Here is a 20,659-nt window from a genome sequence, read left to right on the forward strand (position 1 = left end):
ATATATATATATATATATATATATATATATATATATATATATATATATATATATATATTATATGACCTGTCTTCTTTCAAATGTTGAATAGGATGAAATTCTTGTTTTAGTAATTTTGATTTAGATATTTTCCTAAGGAAATGACAATTATCTATTTGTAGTATATAAAAATTAAAACTCCTCAATCAGCTACATTCTTGTGCACTTTATAAGCCAACTTTCTCTCTTACTCTACTTGTTTCCTGATTGCTTGGCGGAGATCGGCCTAATTGTTCCTAAGGAAATGACAATAGTATCTGTTTTATTTCTTTTTTGCTTTTCTATTTGGATTCAACAATATTTACTTTTCCTAATACTACTATATTTTATGGTTGGAAATATTGGGACACAAAGAAAAATATTTTGATAACATGTTATGCATCATATTTTTTGAAGACCCACAATTATCTATAAATTAAAAAAGAAGTGTTATTTGAATATTAGGTCACGTACCACATGAGCAATTTTTTTTTTTTTTTGAGCAATCACATGAGCTAAATCAATAAGCTGCTGCCTGCTTCACATGAGCTAAATCAATAACAAGGTACGTATGTTTAAGCACACAGATTTGGAGCCGCTTTTTTTAATTAAACGATTTATTAGTTTTACCTAGTGGTGGCAAAATAATTCATCCATATTGTCCACTAAAAAATAAGTTGGATAACCAATGAGTTTAACTTTTATATTTGCAAAAATTTAAATTGGGGTTCCTCAAGTTTGGCAGACTAAGAATTTTTCCAACATTGATCATACTCAAGAAGTCATGACTAATACGAATATCCATATTATCCATTGGTTAACTTATTTTCTATCCCTATTAAATATGGGACAGATCAGATAATTTATCCGTATAAATGTTTACAGTAGTAATAGTTAGGTAAACACTGTATGCGGTTCTCCATTTCTTTGTAAAATTCTATCATGTCTTGTACTACTTGCTCCTGCCATCCCATAAATATCAATGGTATCCCCACACCTAATTATTTCCGCTCTACAAAAAATATTAGGCAACGTGATCCTTCCTCCCCGTACATACATCTTTATTATTGTCTAGGCAAACTGATAATAAAGTTGACACTGAATAGTGGAATCCAAATTAGACTTTCCAATATTTATATATGGTCACGAGCTTTCTTACTTAATGTTACTGATTGTTAAAAAATAATAATAACAATATTTTTTAATATTTCAAAAAAATATTTAAATTGATGGCTAGGTTCATTCTTTAGGTGGTCTTTATTAGACTAATCAATAGAATATATTTTAATATCTATAACTGAAAATTATAATATATTCTTTATATTATAACATACCTTTTATTAGCATTCAAAGCCTTTAAATCCTTTATTTTGAAACCTTTGTCAGTTAGCAACAGCCTTAATGGCTGTGAATGTTAACGTTTGAAATGTTTTGGTAGGCTTTAAAAAGCCTTTATGGCTTTTGACAATTTGATGTCAGAAAGTGCATTTCTTTGCACTATATATATATATATATATATATATATATATATATTTGTTTTCATCTTCGAGAGNAAACCTTCAAGAAAAAAGCAACTGCTTTGTGTGTGGAAAACCTGGCCACTATGTTGCTCAATGTCGAAAAAGGGTTGGCAATGACAATCCCACTAAGGCTAAAGTAAATTTGACTGAAGCCAAAGTGGATGATATAATTATTGCGGTTGTTTTCCAAGTGAACCTTATGGCCAATGTGAAAGATTGGGTGTTAGATTCTGGTGCCACTAGGCACATATGTGCTAACAAAAAAGACTTTGTGTCTTACACCCAAGTTGAGGAGGGAGAAGAAGTTGTCTATCTTGGTGACTCAAGAACTACTCAAGTTCTTGGAAAAGGCAAAGTTCTTCTCAAACTCACATCTGGCAAAACTTTGGCATTGAATGACGTGTTGCATGTTCCTAGTATCCGAGCCAATTTGGTCTCTGTGGGATTATTAGGAAAAGTGGGAGTGAAGGTTTCTTTTGAATCTGATAAGGTCGTGTTGACCAAGAATAATAATTTTGTTGGCAAGGGTTATTATAGCCATGGCTTGTTTGTACTCAATGTTATGAATGAAAATGCTAGTTCTTCTGCTTACTTGATTGATTCTTTAAACATAATGATAAAGTAACACACTAAACACATACATGTCAATGTTTAGTCCCTGCCGCCCTTTATTTTCTGCTCCAACCACTTAAATTGTTCTTCCAGCTTATTTTTTTCTTCTTCTACCTCTTTAAGTTTCGCTTTCAACTCCGCAATCTCTCTTTTATGTTCTCTTTCACGTTCCCTCTGTTGTAAACACACATTATGAAGATGCTGCAAATATTCTTTGTAGTATTCCTAATAACAGGGTTCATCAACTCATACCTCAAAATCGCAAATAGGTTCGTTGGGAACCTTATAAAACTTGTTCATACAGTGCCAGTAGAGCCGTCCAACTTCACCATTATCCCAATATCTTTGCATCATGTATTTTTTTCCACACTCGCACCGTGGTACATAAAGAGGTTGAGCCATTTTTGCATTAAAAAAACCTTGCTTTTCTTGACATATTTGCTATTACTTATTGCTGAGCGCATAAAATAACTAGAATGAGCCCGTTATTTATAGGCAAGACAACACACATAACGTACTATCTAACCACGCTATATCAACACACATAACATAGTATTTCACCGCGCTATGCATTGCGTGTTAAAGGTTCCGACGGGTACGAAACATTTTTATGTCAGTTGGGCAGCCTTTTCAGTTCGACAAGACAACACACATAACGTACTGTTTAACCGCGCTATATACACACATAATGTAGTATTTGACCGCGCTATGCGTTGCGTGTTAAAGGTTCCGACGGGTACGAAATAACTTTATGTCAGTTGGGCAGCCTTTTCAGTTCGACAAGACAACACACATAACGTACTATTTAACCGCGCTATATACACACATAACGTAGCATTTGAGCGCGCTATGCATTGCGTGTTAAAGGTTCCGACGGGTACGAAACAGCTTTATGTCAGTTCGACAAGACAACACACATATATAAAATAACAAACATAATTAAAATCAAATTAATTAGCTTTATGATATTTCAATGTTGTTTCCAGTTCTTCCGAATATATAATTTTTTTAAATATCATTAAAAAAATTGAAATGGAAAAGTTCAACTCATAATTAACAAACATAATTTTATTTTATAAAACTTGCAACATAAACAAAATAACTAAATATTATAACATAAACTCATTGATAGTTAGGCATAATAGAAGAAGGACCACCACGAACTTGAGTACTATTGCCACCCAAACCAGCCGAAGGACATTTTCAACGGTCGTGTCCTGTTTGCGAGCATATACCACATCTGCGCGCATAAACGGTATCACTAACATCCATTTGGTTCCGTATACGCGTTCTCTTCTGCACCTGTATTCGACGCAAGTAGGACTTGTTACACACCATTTTAAATGGTTCAGGCGGCCAATAATGCTCAGCACCCACTGGCTGCAACTGCCCACTATATGTGTTTAGGTACTTCGCAACACTATATTTTTGATCAACATAGTTGGTTGCACCTAAACCAACTCGTTGAAAGCACTTGATGGCATGTGAGCAAGGCATGTGGTAGATGGACTATTTCCCACAAGAGCATAACCTTCTAGATCATTTACAGTATGTACATTATTCCCCCGGTTTTCATGGATAGCGGTGCAAACTTCAAAAACATTTCTTTCGTTATCATACTGCAAAAATGAATGCCAATGTGCTCGCCGTCTGTATTTCTCAAATCTCTTCATTGGCACTGGCATAAATTCAACACCCCTTTCCATCAATGACATTGCAGTTGCAGACCTTTCAACTAACCTCTCCGCCATCTGCTTGAACGATATCCGCACCATGGCTGTGACGGGCAATCCTCTTGCCGACTTTAATAACCCGTTGAAAGACTGACACATTTGTAGTTAGAGTTCCCCATCATCTGCCACCATCCGCATGCAAAGTCCACTTTTCAGGGTCATGTCGCATTAACCAACGATAGGCTGCCTCGTCTTCTTGCTTGATATATTCCATGTGCGTCCGAAATTTATGCTGTTGGTGGTCTGTTGCTGCCATCCACATCAAATCATGCAGATCCTTGTTGGGATATGCCTTCTGGAAATAGGTTTTAAAGTGCCTAACACAGAAACGATGGTAGGTATAAGGTTCTTGCCATGCAGGCAAGTTCTCCACAGAACTTAAGATACCACCGTGCCGATCAGATATTAGACAGATACCGGAACGCTGTTTGACAACGTGCTCTTTAAGTGTTTCAAAAACAGCGTCCAAGTCTCTTGGCTTTCATTGGCACAAATAGCAAAAGCTAGAGGAAATATCTGTCCATTAGCATCTGCTGCCACGGCTATCAACAGCTTGATATCGTACTTCCCATAGACATGAGTGCCGTCTATGGATATTACGGGCCGACAATGCGAAAAACCATCAATTGCTGGTTTAAACGCCCAGAACACGTAATTGAATATATATTCTGGTTTACCCAGACTCCGCTCAAGCTTCCATTCAACAACCGTCCCGGGGTTAAACTGCTGCAGTGCAGCCATGTACCTAGGCAGATCTGCAAATGACTTATCCCAGTTACCATAGACTATTTCAAACGCTCGTTTGCGCCCAAGATATGCCTTTATTTTAGTAATGGTATGGCCATGTTCCTGGTGGACTGCTGTAATGCACTCTTTGATTTTATACCTTATGGACGCTTCGATGTGTGGAATAAGAACAAGAGAAATCAAGTCAATATCCAAGTTGAAGTTCCCGTTGAATGTGTCCATTTCGCATGTGTGGGTGGGAATGTATTTACCCACTTTCCACAGACCTGTCTTCTTCTTGCTCGCACGCAACATCCAATGACATGGCCAAAACCACCTGCGACAAACAACCTTGTATACAACCGGACTAGACTCCCATACCGTCATCTCACGACACTCTTTTACGTCGTGCATTTTACAAGCCCTGCTTAGGCGCACTTTATCAGGAAAAAGCATGCCCTTTGCCAGTACCGTTGGTCTAGACTCGTCCCACATTGCTGTCCGAATTTCATCAAAATCCCTTGTGAGAGCTTCCACATCCGGCGTGCTTGGCAAGTTATTAAGGTAAGGAATCTCCCTTGAATGAAACGGTACTTGGGACTCGTACACTCTTCGTCTAGGGGTGGTGGGGGGGGGGTAGAGCATACTCTCTCGTCAAATCAGGTCCTTCCTTCTCATCCTCCTCATCACCATTCATCAGCATTGTTGTCGTAATCACTGTTCTCTTCCTCACTCTGTGCATCTGCCAGATCCCAATTTAATACATCGTCTTCGGGCAATTGAGTGAGTACATTTGGTTCAACTTGCTCGTTTTCACTGCACAATCAACAAAATAATAAGATACTGAATTTAATAAATACTTTCCATATAACTGTATCACTTCACTTACAAGTCGTAATGTGATGAAATTCCATGATGGACATTTTCATTTAGCTGATGGCTCCCGGATGGACCACCATGATCCAACACACCAAAACTATGCTTGGGTTCATAATTTGTAAAATTCATATCCGGCCTGTACCCCCTGTTAAATATATGAGCGTTAATTCAAATTCAATACAATAAAAATGTACATCGTAAACACAAAGGAAAATTGAAGCTTACCACTCGTCTTGTGAATTATGTAAAGCAGGCGGGGATAAGTTTAAATCAAGAAAACTCTTTCATCCGGAACCTGTCCGGCAAAAACTCCTCCAGAATAACCACCTGATGACTGGGGGTTATCTGGAACCTGTCCGGCAACCTCATTGTTTGGAACGTCTTCGACCTTGACGTACATATACAACATTTTGATTACAAGATATTCCCGGTATTCATCCGGAGTCCTCAGAAATTCCTCAAAGTTTCATCATCGTAGATGTTTAACTCCGAGTAAAAAGCAGCCCCTTGCGGAGTGACGGAATACGGATATCTTCCGGTTACTTTAAGTATCACTGAACGTTTCCTCACACCTATTTTTTTGCATAACAACGATATCAATTTATCGTACTCCATTGTAAGTGGTAATTTAACATGACCCTGTAGAGATAAACTATACCTCACGGAGTTATTCTCCATCACAATCTCACCCCCACAATATAATGAAACTCTTATTCTATGCTCTTCAGACATTACGGAAAAAATGCTTAAGAATTTAGCAACAAGAAAATATTAAATGGGAGTTGGAATTTTTTGTGAACGAATTTTCCTAAAATCCTAACCACTTTATATAGGAAATGGCTAGCCCGGGATATGAAATTTTTTTGACGTATAGCGTTCTTTAAATAGACGCTATACTCATTTAAATTACTGTTATGTCAGTTAAATTATTGGTGGGTCCATAATCAGGGTATAGCGTCTTCATTTCATACGCTATATGTATAGCGTCTTCATTTCATACGCTATATGTGGCAGTCAAATCGCCTGTCAGTATAGCGTATAAACAGAAGACGCTATACCTTAACGGAAAAAGTTACCGTTAAGGTATAACGTCTTGTATTTAAACGCTATACATAGATATATAACTTTTTTTTTGCACTTATTAATGTATTTTGAGTCCAAAAACACAATATTTAGGTTCCGGAACGGCCTAAATGCACAAGGAGTAATAACACGAAGGGTAAAATTGTCAAGGAGCAAAAAGGAAATACATAAAAGTAATTTCTGCGCCAATATGATTGATCTCTCGTCACCAAAATGCAAAACTACTATCTCCGTTCTGAAAAAAAAAGTCATTATTTCTTATTAGTCCATTGGTTATAATTTAAAAACAATATAACTTGGATATCTTGTTTTACCTTCAGTGATAAGATTTATTGGTGCCTAATTGTTATGGCATATTTAACATTATAGATTTTAAAAAAAATAATATAATCACATAAATATTATAATATTTTAAGAATATAATTTTAGCTTTCTTTTTAATTCTTTTGCTCAATCTAATCCGACCCACAATTCCAGTAAGCTTTTTGCTTAGTGATTACTTACGAGTCACGACCCATGAATTTCAGGTGGCTTTGTTATTGTATTTGGAATATATACTCCGGAAACTTCAACAACGTAAAACAGAAATGTAGAAGAAGCAGAATTATATATGAGCCCCCCAAATTTACAGTGTTTACTTAAGAAACTTAATCCTCTCCTAGTACCTGAGGTTTAGGATTATTTCCTCCATGAATAAAATGGATAACCACACTGGTATAGCAGTAATTCAAACACCAGTGTACAACGAACACAAATGGTGGTTGTAAATCACAAATTGCTTTTGTTTTGGAAGAAGAAAAAAAATGCAAAAAGGAAGAAGAGATTTCGGAATTTTCATAAGAAAAATCTTAGAAAATGGCCTGGTATTTATAGCCAGCAGGTTGGATTCAACCGAAGAGGTGCAACTCTTCCAGATGACCTTTCGCGTAAAACGACGATAACTAATGAAACGACTAGGACCAATGAAAATGTTTTTGAGGACTAGCTTGGACAGTAAGTTAGTATGCTGAAGACTACTCAAGCCCTTGGCTTATAAGATATCAGTAGGTTGATCAGCAGACTTCATGTAGACTGTTTGAACCAAGCCTAGATGAATCTTCTCACGGATGAAATGACAATCAATGTCAATATGTTTCGTTCGTTCATGGAACACAGGATTAGCAGCAATTTGTATTGCTGATTTACTGTCACAATGAAGGGGAACAGGCAATGTGAGAGCAAAACCCAATTAATCGAACAAACCAACAAGCCACACAATATCAGCCATTGTTGATGCTAGACTACGATACACTGCCTCAGCAGAACTCCCGGAAATAGTGCTTTGCTTCTTAAACTTCCATGAAATGAGGGAATCACCAAATTGCACCAAGTAACCAGTGACTGATTTTCTGTTATTAAGGCAAGCTGCCCAATCAACATCACAATAAGCCTTCAATTGTGTAGATGAAGTAGCTGACATAAGAATCCCCAGACCCGGGCTTTGTTTGATGTACCTAACCACCATGTGAGAATTCTTGGGAGCTTGCATGAATTGACTTAGACATTGCTCAACAAAAGAGATGTCTAGCCTTGTAATTGTCAAATAGGGGAGTCTGCCTAGCAGTCTTTGATAGGCGCTAGGATCTTCAAGCAAATAATCATCCTTAAGATAGAGGTGATCATCATATGTAACTGAGGTGAGTTTCTGATTTATCTCAAAAGGAGCATGAACAAGCTTAGATCCTGTAAGACCAACATCTGAGATGACCTCAAGAGCATACTTTCTCTGGTGCAACAATATCCCTTCAATGCTTCTAGCAAATTCAATGCTCAAAAAATACCTCAACTCCCCCAGCCCTTTAATTTTGAAGTTTTGATGCAGAATATGTTTGGTAGCAGAAATAAGGTCTGCATCATCACTAGTAATCAGAAGGTCATCAACATAGACCAAAACAACTACATTATGGAAGTCCTATTTCTTAGTGAACAGGGAATAGTCAAAGTGGCTCTCCTTTGAATTAAGAAGTGTTATGGTTCAACTTAATATTCCATTGCCTCGAAGCTTGCTTAAGTCCATAAAGTGACTTAATGTAACGATCCGACAGGTCGTTTTAAAAATTAGCATTCTGTTTGGTGGCTAAAGGTCTCGAGCAGCTTCGTATTATGTATTATGACTAGTGTGTGTGGTCGAGTTCGGATTTTGGATGATTCGAGATCAATTTGGAAGAAGGATTCTTGTTTTAGAAGCTTAAACGGTAAGAGTTTATCGGAGTTTGACTTTTGTGTAGACGACTCCGAAATGGAATTTGATGATTCCAATAGCTTCTTATGGTGATTTTAGACTTAGGCGTGTGTCCGGATTTGGATTTGGAGGGTCGTAGGATAATTTGAGGCATTTTGGCAAAAATTGGAAAGTTGAAGTTTTGGAAGGCTAAGAGGTTTGACCGGGAGTTGACTTTGTTGATATGGGGCTCGAATTGCAATTCTGAGAGTTGGATTAGCTCTGTTATGTCATTTTGAGACTTGCATGAAAAATTTGATGTGTGGGGGAACTACCCCATAGGATTTGAGTCTTTGGTGGTAATTGTGTCGTGTGAAGCCGTGTACGCGAGGTGACGAGTACGTGCACGGGCTTATTTGTGGAAATTTGACCGTTTAGGGATCTTAGCTTCTTATGTTCATTAGATATGAAGTCGTTTTATTATGTTAAATTCCACATTCACTAAATTCAACTTACGTGTCTTAATTGGAATTAATTTTTCCATGTTTTACTCTTATTACCGATTAAACTCTTATGTGTCTTAATTGAAGTTGTTACTTCTTTTATTGCAATGCTATCCTTTCCGCAATTGCTTATCCTTAATTGAGTTTGTTAATTCTCTTCCGTAATTGCTCAACCCTAATTGAAGATTTGCGATATCTTATCATTGTTGACTTACCCTTAATTGGAGTCGTTGATTCACGTTATCCCTCCTATCGTTGAATTTGTACTTATGTGGTATCTTTGCTACACAATATCTCTTCCTTGTTGAGTTACTTCTATGTTGTACCATTATTTCTTGTTGTACCTTTCCTTGTGAGTTCGTTCTTCCGCCTCTCTGTGTCATGGAGTTCCCGAGCTGATTTACTTGCCGTATTCTTGTGCTTTTGTCATTGTTGCTTCTATACTTTTGGGACTACGAGGCGGTACCTCGGGAGTGCCCCTGTTGCATATTTACTTTTGGGACTACGAGGCGGTACCTCGGGAGCGCCCCTGTTGCATAATTACTTTTGGGACTACGAGGCAGCACCTTGGGAGGGCCCCTATTGCATATTTACTTTTGGGACTACGAGGTGGTACCTCGGGAGCTCCCCTATTGTTACGCCCCGCAATATTACGTCGATATTACGTCCCGCAGTATTATATTACGATGATGTTACGCCTTGCAGTATTACATTACGAAGATGTTACGCTTCGCAGTATTAAATTACGACAATGTTGCACCCTGTAGTATTGTATTTAAATTTGTCGTAACGTAATTGACATCAGTCCAAGGAAAAGATTATTTGGAGATTATAAGGATTATGCTATTTCAAGCAAGTAATGAGTAAATTCGTGAAGGTGAGAGGGGAAGCAAGTCAAAGAAAATGAATTTTCGTCCAAGTTTGGCATGTTGGGATAAAAGACGGCCAGAGCTAAAGTACTCGACATTTATGGGCTAGTGCCATATAAGGTACCACATGACCATGATAGTAAGGTGTATAAGGTATGTGAAAAGTGAGTAGTATTTTAAGTAATTTGAGGTAATTCTTAATTATGTGGGTGATTGGTTAATTATTGGATAATAGGATATTACCCAATTAATTAAGGAATTAATTATTGGATAATGGGATTCTTAATAATGGGATATTACTCATCAATTATATTGCATGAGGTGGCAGCCCCCCCCCCCCCCCTTGCAAATTGAAATAACTCATGCTATAACATGGAAGATGGCAATCATTTAAGAAAGGATTGAAAATTTCTTCTTAAGTCCAAGGCTTGCATTATTTACAAAATAGATGGAATTCACAAGAAAAGCCATAAAGGCTCTAACGTATTGCTTCAGTAAAAACCTTGAAAGGTTGTGATCAAATTAACAAAGTGAGCATATGAAATTTTCAACAAAAATTCGTATGAGATTTCACAAGGTAATATCAATGGGATTTTGAGATTCTAAAGGAAAACGGTGCAATCTTTCTCAAGAATATCATACGGATTTTCCCTACTCCGATCTTGCCGTCAAGTGTTTGTCAAAATTAACGTGTGTTAGAGGAATTGTCAAGAGAATCGACTCAGGTATGTTAAGGCTATCCCTTATTTCTTTTTGGCATGATCCATACGATACGAACGAAACGAGCAAATGCACAATTTCCATAAATGACTCTATTCATAGAAATATCAGAGATGCTTATGTTCTTGATCCCCCATGTGTCATATTATTCTATCATCTGTTCATGGGTCTCAGAAAATATGTAAGTTGATAAAGTTTACTTTAAGGTATTATTCAAAGGCAAAGTGGTCTTATGACACTCCGAAAGATTTTATTGACGTACTTCTCATGCATTGCATTCGTGTACATTGACCCATGCCCATATGGAGTTATATACGTGTATATATGTATATTATATGTATATGGGATATAGGAAAAGGTTACGGCGTTATATACGCACCACCACCTGATCACCTGGTATACGTTGATGATTTGCCCACAGTGGCTAAGATGATATGATGGGATGCCCTCAGAGGCTTGATGATGTTATGAACGCATATATCCATGCATGGTATGACATTTATACGCATATGCATGACATTATAAAAATGAAATGATTGACAGAGCTATGCAAAAGTACATGTCGAGTCTTTTACTCCACGTTTCTCTTATGTCTATTATTTACTGATTTTTATTCCTTACATACTCGGTACATTATTTGTACTGACGTGCCTTTTGCCTGGGGACGCTGCGTTTCATGCCCGCAGGTCCCGATAGACAGTTCGAGAGCCCTCCAAGTAGGCTATCAGCTCAGCGGAAGATGTTGGTGCGCTCCATTTGCTTCGGAGTTGCTTGTTTGGTTAGTATGATTTAGATGTGTATTGTTTGGTATGGCGGGACTCTGTCCCAGCCTTTATGAAAATTATGTATTCTTAAAGGCTTGTAGATAGATGTCATGTACGTAAAAGATTATATGGCCTTGTCGGCCTATGTTCAGTGTATGAGTGGTTATTTTGGCCTTATAGGCCCGTATGTCTTATGTATAAGTTGGTATCACATATTGTATTCTACTTATCTCACAGCGGCCTTCCAGCTTAGTTATGTATGATAGTATGACATGAAAAGATACGTTATGTTGGTACTCGGTTGAGTAAGGTACCGGGTACCCGTCGCGGCCCATCGGTTTGGGTCATGACAAAAGTGGTATCAGAGCAGTTCTGTCCTAGGGAGTCTACAAGCCCTGTCTAGTAGAGTCTTGTTTATGGGTGTATTGTGCACCACACTTATAAGCAGGAGGCTATAGAGCATTTAGGACTGTCACTCTTTTTTCTTACTCTAGATCATGTGGTAGAGCTCAGTCGCAAGAACTAAATTTCCTAAACTCTATCTTATTCATAATACGACAATGCCTACATATAGAAGATGGTTGGTAAGGGATTGAATGCGGTTGTGAAAGAGTTGAGTCAGAAGAACCCGGTGAGCTTCTGAAAAAGGAGCCTTATGGCAAGAATATCTATCCACCTTTATGGTAAAAGACAATGAGAGATTCAAAAGATAAATACAAGTTTCAACAAGTAAAGGAAGCAAGGTGAAGGAGAGTACGAGGTACCCAGCTAGCGAAGATTATCCTTATTTACCATTCAAGAAGAGAGATATAAGCATTTTGGTTACCTTCAACAGTAACAGAGGTATGTATAATTGGCCACACCGATCTAAGTTATGCTCTATGGGAGCTAACAAATATAGTCTAAGAGAAGGACGGGATATCAAGATCCAGCTGGGGTTAAAGTAACCCAAAATGTTAGATGGATTGTTAGCATTAGCTGACATTCCGAAGGATATTGCAAATGTGCTAATAGATCTCCTTGTGAGACACCCAGATGGTGCACTCTAGAATATTACTATTAGATGTGAATACTAGCATGATCAAAAAAAAATTCAGAAGATAGGCACTGAAAGCCTGGAAGGGATAAATATTACCTTAGTGTGACTCTGGTCCCTAGTAGAGCGAGGACGTTGAGCAACCCGAAGAGCCGATGAATGAAGTAGGGAGAGCTAAAAGCAAAAGAATGTCGTGTTGAAGTTTTCACAAGAAAGGGATGGGCAGAAATATTAGCAGAGTAATGAGAAGAGAGATAAGGAAGAATTATAAGTGAGATGTGATACATGGATGACAACGGTAGAGTGTTACAGAACCTATAGTCAAATAAAGAAAGAGACGAAAGGTGATGGGCCTTAAGACAACAAAAGAGTATAGGCCATACAGTTACATCCTCATTTCGAGAAATAATTTTGCGACTCTAACGTGATTAATAGAAGGAAAAGTTAGACCCCAGAGTAATAGAAATCGGTATGGACTGGTGAACAAGATAAACTAAATATGAATTAGGAACTGAGTAATTTGATAATAGTCAGCATCATGAGAATTTCAGATTGCATTCCGGCAATAATAGAATGGATAACAGAAGAAGATCCATGATGAATTCAGAGAATGGTCATTCAGGGATACGCTTCCCTAAAACAAGCAATATGAGCAAAGATAAGCTTAAGAGACTATGTGTGCCAGTTACACCAAGTGTCACCCTCGTGAGTAAGGAATTTTTTATCCTTGGTACAGAAGGATTACCGCAAGGCAAGTAAGGGTCATCGATGATGTGAAAAGACGCCAAAGATGAAAAGGTAAAACATCTATAGGTAGATCTTCGTAACTCTAAATGTTAGTACTCCCTTAAGGGGGAATATGGAGTGATATGGCAGTAAGTCAGATTTAAGTGGTTCTAGTAACTATGGAATGGCAAAGGAAGAATGTGATAAAAAATGAGGAAGGAACGAGATTGCACTTATCCAATTCCTAAAGATATGCTACGATTCTAGAACATTATGCAAGCACGAAGTCAAGGAAAGGAAGTAAGGGTTCCTGCCCGGGATGTTATTGATAGATAAGAAGCCAGTACGTGAGGTAAGTCAAGACAAAGGAAATAACCCAAGGAAGATTACGTGGAATATGGATATGAGAATGGGCCAACGAGTGGTTAGTAGTTGATTCAGGAAGAGCCTAGTTATGTCTAGACAAGAGGATACAGACAAATCAGAAGATCGTGCAAGATAAACAGAATGAACCCCAACACGGGAAATTCAGCCTCACAGATACGACATCATGACCTTGAGAAATACTCAGGTAGGAGTTGGGGTAGTTAAAGATACCGTATGAGTGTTATGGAAATGAAAGAGAGTCCCACTGGGAAGACAATCAAAATATCAAGTTCAAAAGTGACCCTACAAGCGCAAGAGCGTAAACTACGGATAATTATAGGTGAGAAAGGACATCAAAAAAATATTTCAAGTATTCGGTGTAATTATCTCGCGGCTTTACAAGAGTCAGAGAATCCTCCCTAAATACCACAATGAAAGACTAGCTGAGAAAGTAAAGAAGAAAGCTTTAACCCAAGCTCAGTGACCTAAGGAGGAAATGGTCTTATAATAACAAGTCTCACAACAGCATTGTATGCACTCCAAAGGAAAGTGGCACCTACCATGGCTAATGAGTGGGTAGTAAAACCAAAAGTAATATTTGAGACCGTATGATTTGCACAAAAATTTTCGGCATGCGTGAGAACTCAGATAAGCTATGTATGCACGCAACAAGTGGGCAAAAAGACTAGGAAAAGCAATTGCTTACGTTTGAAGAAAGCTGAAATGGAACGAAAGGAATTATTCGATACATGATCCAGAGTTAGTTACGTTATGAACGCACTTAAAAGTTTGGAGTTTTATACATGCAGCATATACAGCCGTAGAAGATTCCGGTATAAGTTAAAAGAAAGAGTTGAGCCCAGGACATAGACGAATGATTGAATTATTAAAGGATTGTATCATGGATTTTCCTCAGTGCCCATGAAAGGCTAAAAATAATAACTAATACCATGAACCGTAGATCGGGAGGTAGCTTAAGCCTACATTAAGGCTGATCAGAAGAAGGAGAAAACTAAAAAGTTACATCAACGAAGTAAATCAGGAATCTGATTATTGGACTCAGAAAATTATAAACCTCGTGTGAGAACAATGCAGGATTACTCTTAATATATGAGGTACAAGAGGGATAGTACAGTCGCCATATTCTATAACGGTCCTATGTTAAATTTAGCCAGTTAGAATAGTACCAGCCTCGTAAGAAGTTAGCATGAAGCTCCCACCGGATTGTGTATGCACCAGAGGTGCAATTATTATAATAGAGCTTCAAGTTATGGACGTGAATTATACATATGTGGAAGGGAGGTCATGAAAGAGATAGAAGATACGATACGAGGTTTTAAGGTGAGTAAGGTAAAAGGTGAATAACGTACGGGATACTCAAATGCAGAAGGTTGTGAATAGTCTATACTTCAGATAGAAGGCTAGAAGTGCTGGGATTCAGTATCCAGGAATAATAGCAGCGTCGTCAGTGGCGCACCTTCCAGCCTATGGTTTCTAAGTACCGAGAGATCTAGTCAAGAGAGTGAAGAAGAGTTAGAGACGAGGTGATGTCTCACTTGATATTCCAGAATAACACAAGGAAATCTATGGTGTAAGCAAGTTGATGGAAGGCTACGAATAGTGTAAATAGATACGTATAGGTCGCAAGCTAAAGTATAGTAAAGCAACAAAGTTTTATGACAGGAGTAAGGATAAGAAAGGGTGAGTGAGAAGGTAACGATAATGGATAAGTCCTCGGGATTAAGCCCATGAAAACAAGAGAGCTAATGGTTTCTCTAAGTTATAGAAAGTTCAGCATAGCCTGAATGAACTCAAAGGAGTCTAAGACTAATAACATCTAGAGGAAATGGAATGTTGCCCTGGTAGTGGATGTGATTGTGATAGATAAAGGATGGCGTTTGGGCCTTCGATTGAGTAATGACTTGAAGAGGATTTCATGAATTTTACGGGATTAAAATACCAACGTAAGTGAATCACATTGGGATGCTATAAAATACGATTGTTGAAGTACAATATCGCCGCTAAGTGGATCAGGAAAATCACTTCGAATATTCCTCGATGCAACGTAAGCCCCTAGTGGCAAGGAATTACGTAAGAAGTTTCAAGTTATCAGTGGTATATTGTAGATCAATATTGAGGTGAATCAACAACGGATGGACAAAAGTCACAAAGTATGAGATGAGATTTTGTTGTCATTCTTAAGATGAGCAGTAACGAGGAAGCATTAAAGGACTTAAATTTATACATATGGGATAAGCAACGAGAGTAAGCTGGAATTCGGTATCATACCTTAGCAACGATAAATCAAAGTAAGAGTTATGGCAGTAAATTCATACGGATGGATAAATGGACCTATGAGATAAGATATAACAATATTGGTGAGCTCAATAAAGTACTGAGCGAAGAACTTCAATATACTCATAGATGCCCAGAGGGGCAACTTTTCAAGCTCTGTATATGTTTACAAAGTAAGGCCTAGAGATTGGCTAAAAACTAGAGAGAAAAAAGAGGAGCGAAGATTCGCATAAGCGCATTTACAAGGTCAAAGTCGTAGAGGCTGCATGATCGAAGGTAGCAACAGTTACGAGATTGGAAGGATTCTGACTATAAGTCGTGGTGTGAGAAAGAGGCCTAAAGGGGGGAATTCCCTGGCCTTTGGATTTATTCACAAAACAACTGCCTAAATGGCAAGGGGAGTATTAAGGTATTCACAAGAGCTATAAGTTATGAAAATGATAAGAGCATCAGTCAACATTCAAGGATGAATGTTCCAAAGGGGGGAATGATGTTACGCCCCGCAATATTACATCGATATTGCATCCCGCGGTATTATATCACGATGATGTTACGCCTTGCAGTATTACATTACAATGATGTTATGCTTCGCAGTATTAAATTACAATAATGTTGCACCCTGTAGTATTGTACGTTAAATTTGTCGTAAGGTAAATGACATCAGTCCAAGCAAAAGATTATTTGGAGATTATAAGGATTAAGCTATTTCAAATAAGTAATGAGTAAATTCGTGAAGGTGAGAGGGGAATCAAGTCAAAGAAAATGAATTTTCGTCCAAGTTTGACATGTTGGGATAAAATACGGCCAGAGCTAAAGTACTCGGTATTTATGGGCTAGTGCCATACAAGGTACCATATGACCATGATAGTAAGGTGTATAAGGTATGTGAAAGTGAGTAGTATTTTAAGTAATTTGAGGTAATTCTTAATTATGTGGGTGATTGGTTAATTATTGAATAATGGAATATTACCCAATTAATTAAGGAATTAATTATTGGATAATGGGATTCTTAATAATGGGATATTACTCATCAATTATATTGCATGAGGTGGCAGTCCCCCCTTGCAAATTGAAATGACTCATGTTATAACATGAAAGGTGGCAATCATTTAAGAAAGGATTGAAAATTTCTTCTTAACTCCAAGTTTTGCATTATTCACAAAATAGATGGAATTCATAAGAAAAGCCATAAAGGCTCTAACGTATTGCTTCAGTAACAACCTTGAAAGGTTGTGATCAAATTAACAAAGTGAGCATATGAAATTTTCTACAAAAATTTGTATGAGATTTCACAAAATAATATCAATGGGATTTTGAGATTCTAAAGGAATACGGTGCAATCTTTCTCAAGAATATCATATGGATTTTTTCCTACTCCGATCTTGCCGTCATGTGCTTGTCGAAATTAACGTGTGTTAGAGGAATTGTCAAGAGAATCGACTCGGGTATGTTAAGGCTATCCCTTCTTTCTTTTGGCATGATCCATATGATACGAACGAAAAGAGCAAATGCACAATTTCCATAAATGAATCTATTCATAGAAATATTAGAGATGCTTATCTTCTTGATTCCCCATGTGTCAAATTATTCTATCATCTTTTCATGGGTCTCAGAGAATACGTAAGTTGATAAAGTTTACTTTAAGGTATTATTCAAAGGCAAAATAGTCTTATGACACTCCGAAAGATTTTATTGACGTACTTCTCATACATTGCATTTATGTACATTGACCCATGACCTGATGGCGTTATATACGCGTATATATGTATATTATATGTATATGGGATATGGGAAAAGGTTACGGCGTTATATACGCACCACCACCTGATCAGCTGGTATACGTTGATGATTTGCCCATAGTGGCTGAGATGATATGATGGGATGCCCTCAAAGGCTTGATGATGTTATGAACGCATATACCCATGCATGGTATGACATTTATATGCATATGCATGACATTATAAAAATGAAATGATTCACAGAGCTATGCAAAAGTACATGTCGAGTCTTTTACTCTATGTTTCTCTCATTTCTATTATTTACTGATTTTCATTCCTTACATACTCGGTACATTATTTGTACTGCATCCCTTTTGTCTTGGGATGCTGCTTATCATTCTCGCAGGTCCCGATAGACAGTTCGAGAGCCCTCTAAGTAGGCTATCAGCTCAGCGGAATAGGTTGGTGCGCTCCATTTGCTTCGGAGTTGCTTGTTTGGTTAGTATGATTTAGATGTGTATTGTTTGGTATGGCGGAAATCTGTCCCGACCTTTATGAAAATTATGTATTCTTAGAGGCTTGTAGACAGAAGTCATGTACGTAAAATATTGTATGGCCTTGTCGGCCTATGTTCAGTGTACGAGTGGTTATTTTGTCCTTATAAGCCCGTATATCTTATGTATAAGTTGGTATCACATATTGTATTCTACTTATATCACAGCAGCCTTCCGGCTCAGTTATGTATGATAGTATGACATGAAAAGATGCGTTATGTTGGTACTCAGTTGAGTAAGGTACCGGGTGCCCGTCGCGGCCCATCGGTTTGGGTCGTGACACCTATTGTTTACCTCTTTCTGCCGTGCGATTGTTATTATGTTGCATGAGATTTCTGGCGTGCTATTGTTACTATGGATATATGCACATGCAGCGTGACAAGGCGGGCTATATATGTGGGTTTACGCATGTGGCAAGACAAGGTGGGAATGTTATTATGCATGTGCGGCGAGAGAAGGCGGGCATTTACTTTATTATAGCGCACGTGGTGAGACAAGGTGGGCTATGTTGGGAAATGATTTGTGGTGACTTGTGATGGCCTGTAGGCATTGTTATTGTTGTTATTTGTGTAGTGGTGTGCCTACCCTATGTGAGTTATACCATGTACATTTCATGGTGATGGTTCTTATGTGCCATTCATTGTCTCTACTCTTACTTGTTGACTTGAATTGTGGTAGAACACTTGCACAAGCATACACATAAATAAATCACCCATATCGGTTAAGAAGATGAATCCTGATATTATTGACCATTTACATGTACTCCCGTGTACTTGCCTTCTATGTGAGAGTTATCCTGTTGGCACGTGAGTGGTCCATGCGGATATTATATATTGTCACTCTCTTGGCACGTGAGTCATGCGTGCGGTTATGAATTTGTAATGTGGGCACAAGAGGCTAAATGATTAGGGTTCATGAATTGGGACCCATGATTTGTGATTATGAGGTTTGGTACCTCGTGGAAATTTCTGAATAGATCTGGCGTAAAAGCGGTTGTTCTTGTTGAGTTGTTACTTATTTTTCCTTTATTTGGTCTCATCGGACTTAGACTGTGTCCAGCTTACTCTACAGTATTTCTGTTTGCTTCTTGTTGCTAACTGTTGTTTCTAGTGTTTCATTGCGAGTATTGTTTTTTATTCCTTACCATGCTTAACTTTATATTAACATTGTTTCCCCATTAGTTCACCTTCATACTTGTTCAGGTTGTTTAGTCCAGTAGGTGTCCTAACTATCCCTCGTCACTACTCCACCGAGGTTAGTCTTGATACTTATTGGATACCACTGTGGTGTACACATGCTACACTTTCTGCACATTTTTGTGCAGATCCAGGTATTTCAGAGTTAGTTGATCAATAGCTAGCTGTTCGGGATTTGCTGTGGAGACTCAAGGTAAACCTGACGTCGCGTTCGCAGGCCTCGGAGTCACTTTCTGATATTGTACTTGTACTATTTTATTTCTATTCCGAAATAGTTGTATTTAGGAATTTTTCTAGCAAACTCACTAGAGCTTATGACTTGTACTGCCGATTTTGGGATTGTTGGATTGTATGGAAATTTCCATATCAAAATTCACTGTTATTGCTTAAATTTTGCTATTAATTCAGTAAATTTTAGGCTTACCTAGTCTTGGAGACTAGGTGCCGTCACGATATCATAAGGAGGGAAATTGGGGTCGTGACACTTAAGCAATCTGCACACTTGTGACTTCCCTTGTTGATGGGAGAAACCTTGAGGTAATGTCATGTACACTTCTTCCTCCAAATCTCCTTGCAAGAAAGCATTGTAAACACCATTTGATAGAGAGTCCAACCTTTGGTTGCTGCTATGGAGATTACAGACCTGACAGTAACCATTTTTACTACGGGTGAAAAAGTTTCTTGATAATTCAGTCCCTCCTTTTAACTATACCTTTTAGCCACTAATCGACCCTTATGTCTTTCAACTTCCTTATTGGATATGTACTTGATTTTCTACACCCATTTGCATCCAATTGCCTTCTTTCCTGGAGGCAACGACACAACCTCCCATGTCTTGTTGTCCTCCAATGCTTGTATCTCTGCCTTCATATCTTCAATCTATCTCACATCCTTAGCTGCCTTATGATAATAACTTGGTTCAATCTTAGAAGACAACTGAGTGATGTAGGCCTGATATGAAGCTGATAATCCTTTATACTGAATAAAATCACCAATAGGATACTTATAGTGAAATACAATGGAAGAATTGGGCTTTTGTTTTGGCCCAATGTATTCTTTAAGACAAATAGGAGGCTTAGTAGTTCTGTCTGACCTTCTCAATTCCCCAGTATCACTTGTGCGTCCTTCATGTCTCTCAACA

The 20,659-nt window shown here is 38.0% G+C and overlaps 1 protein-coding gene across 1 annotated transcript; it reads right to left on the reverse strand.

Moving 5' to 3' along the window:
- Window positions 1-7,799: 7,799 nt before the first annotated feature.
- LOC109238291 (uncharacterized mitochondrial protein AtMg00810-like) lies at window positions 7,800-20,388 on the reverse strand. The gene is made up of 3 exons (XM_019404722.1): window positions 20,317-20,388; window positions 20,050-20,161; window positions 7,800-8,506 (listed from the first exon to the last, which is right to left on the reverse strand). The coding sequence occupies exons 1-3, from the start codon at window positions 20,386-20,388 to the stop codon at window positions 7,800-7,802; spliced, it is 891 nt and encodes a 296-aa protein (XP_019260267.1).
- Window positions 20,389-20,659: the final 271 nt, after the last annotated feature.

This window comes from Nicotiana attenuata, unplaced genomic scaffold (assembly GCF_001879085.1).
Source record: "Nicotiana attenuata strain UT unplaced genomic scaffold, NIATTr2, whole genome shotgun sequence".
Lineage (NCBI taxonomy): Eukaryota > Viridiplantae > Streptophyta > Magnoliopsida > Solanales > Solanaceae > Nicotiana > Nicotiana attenuata.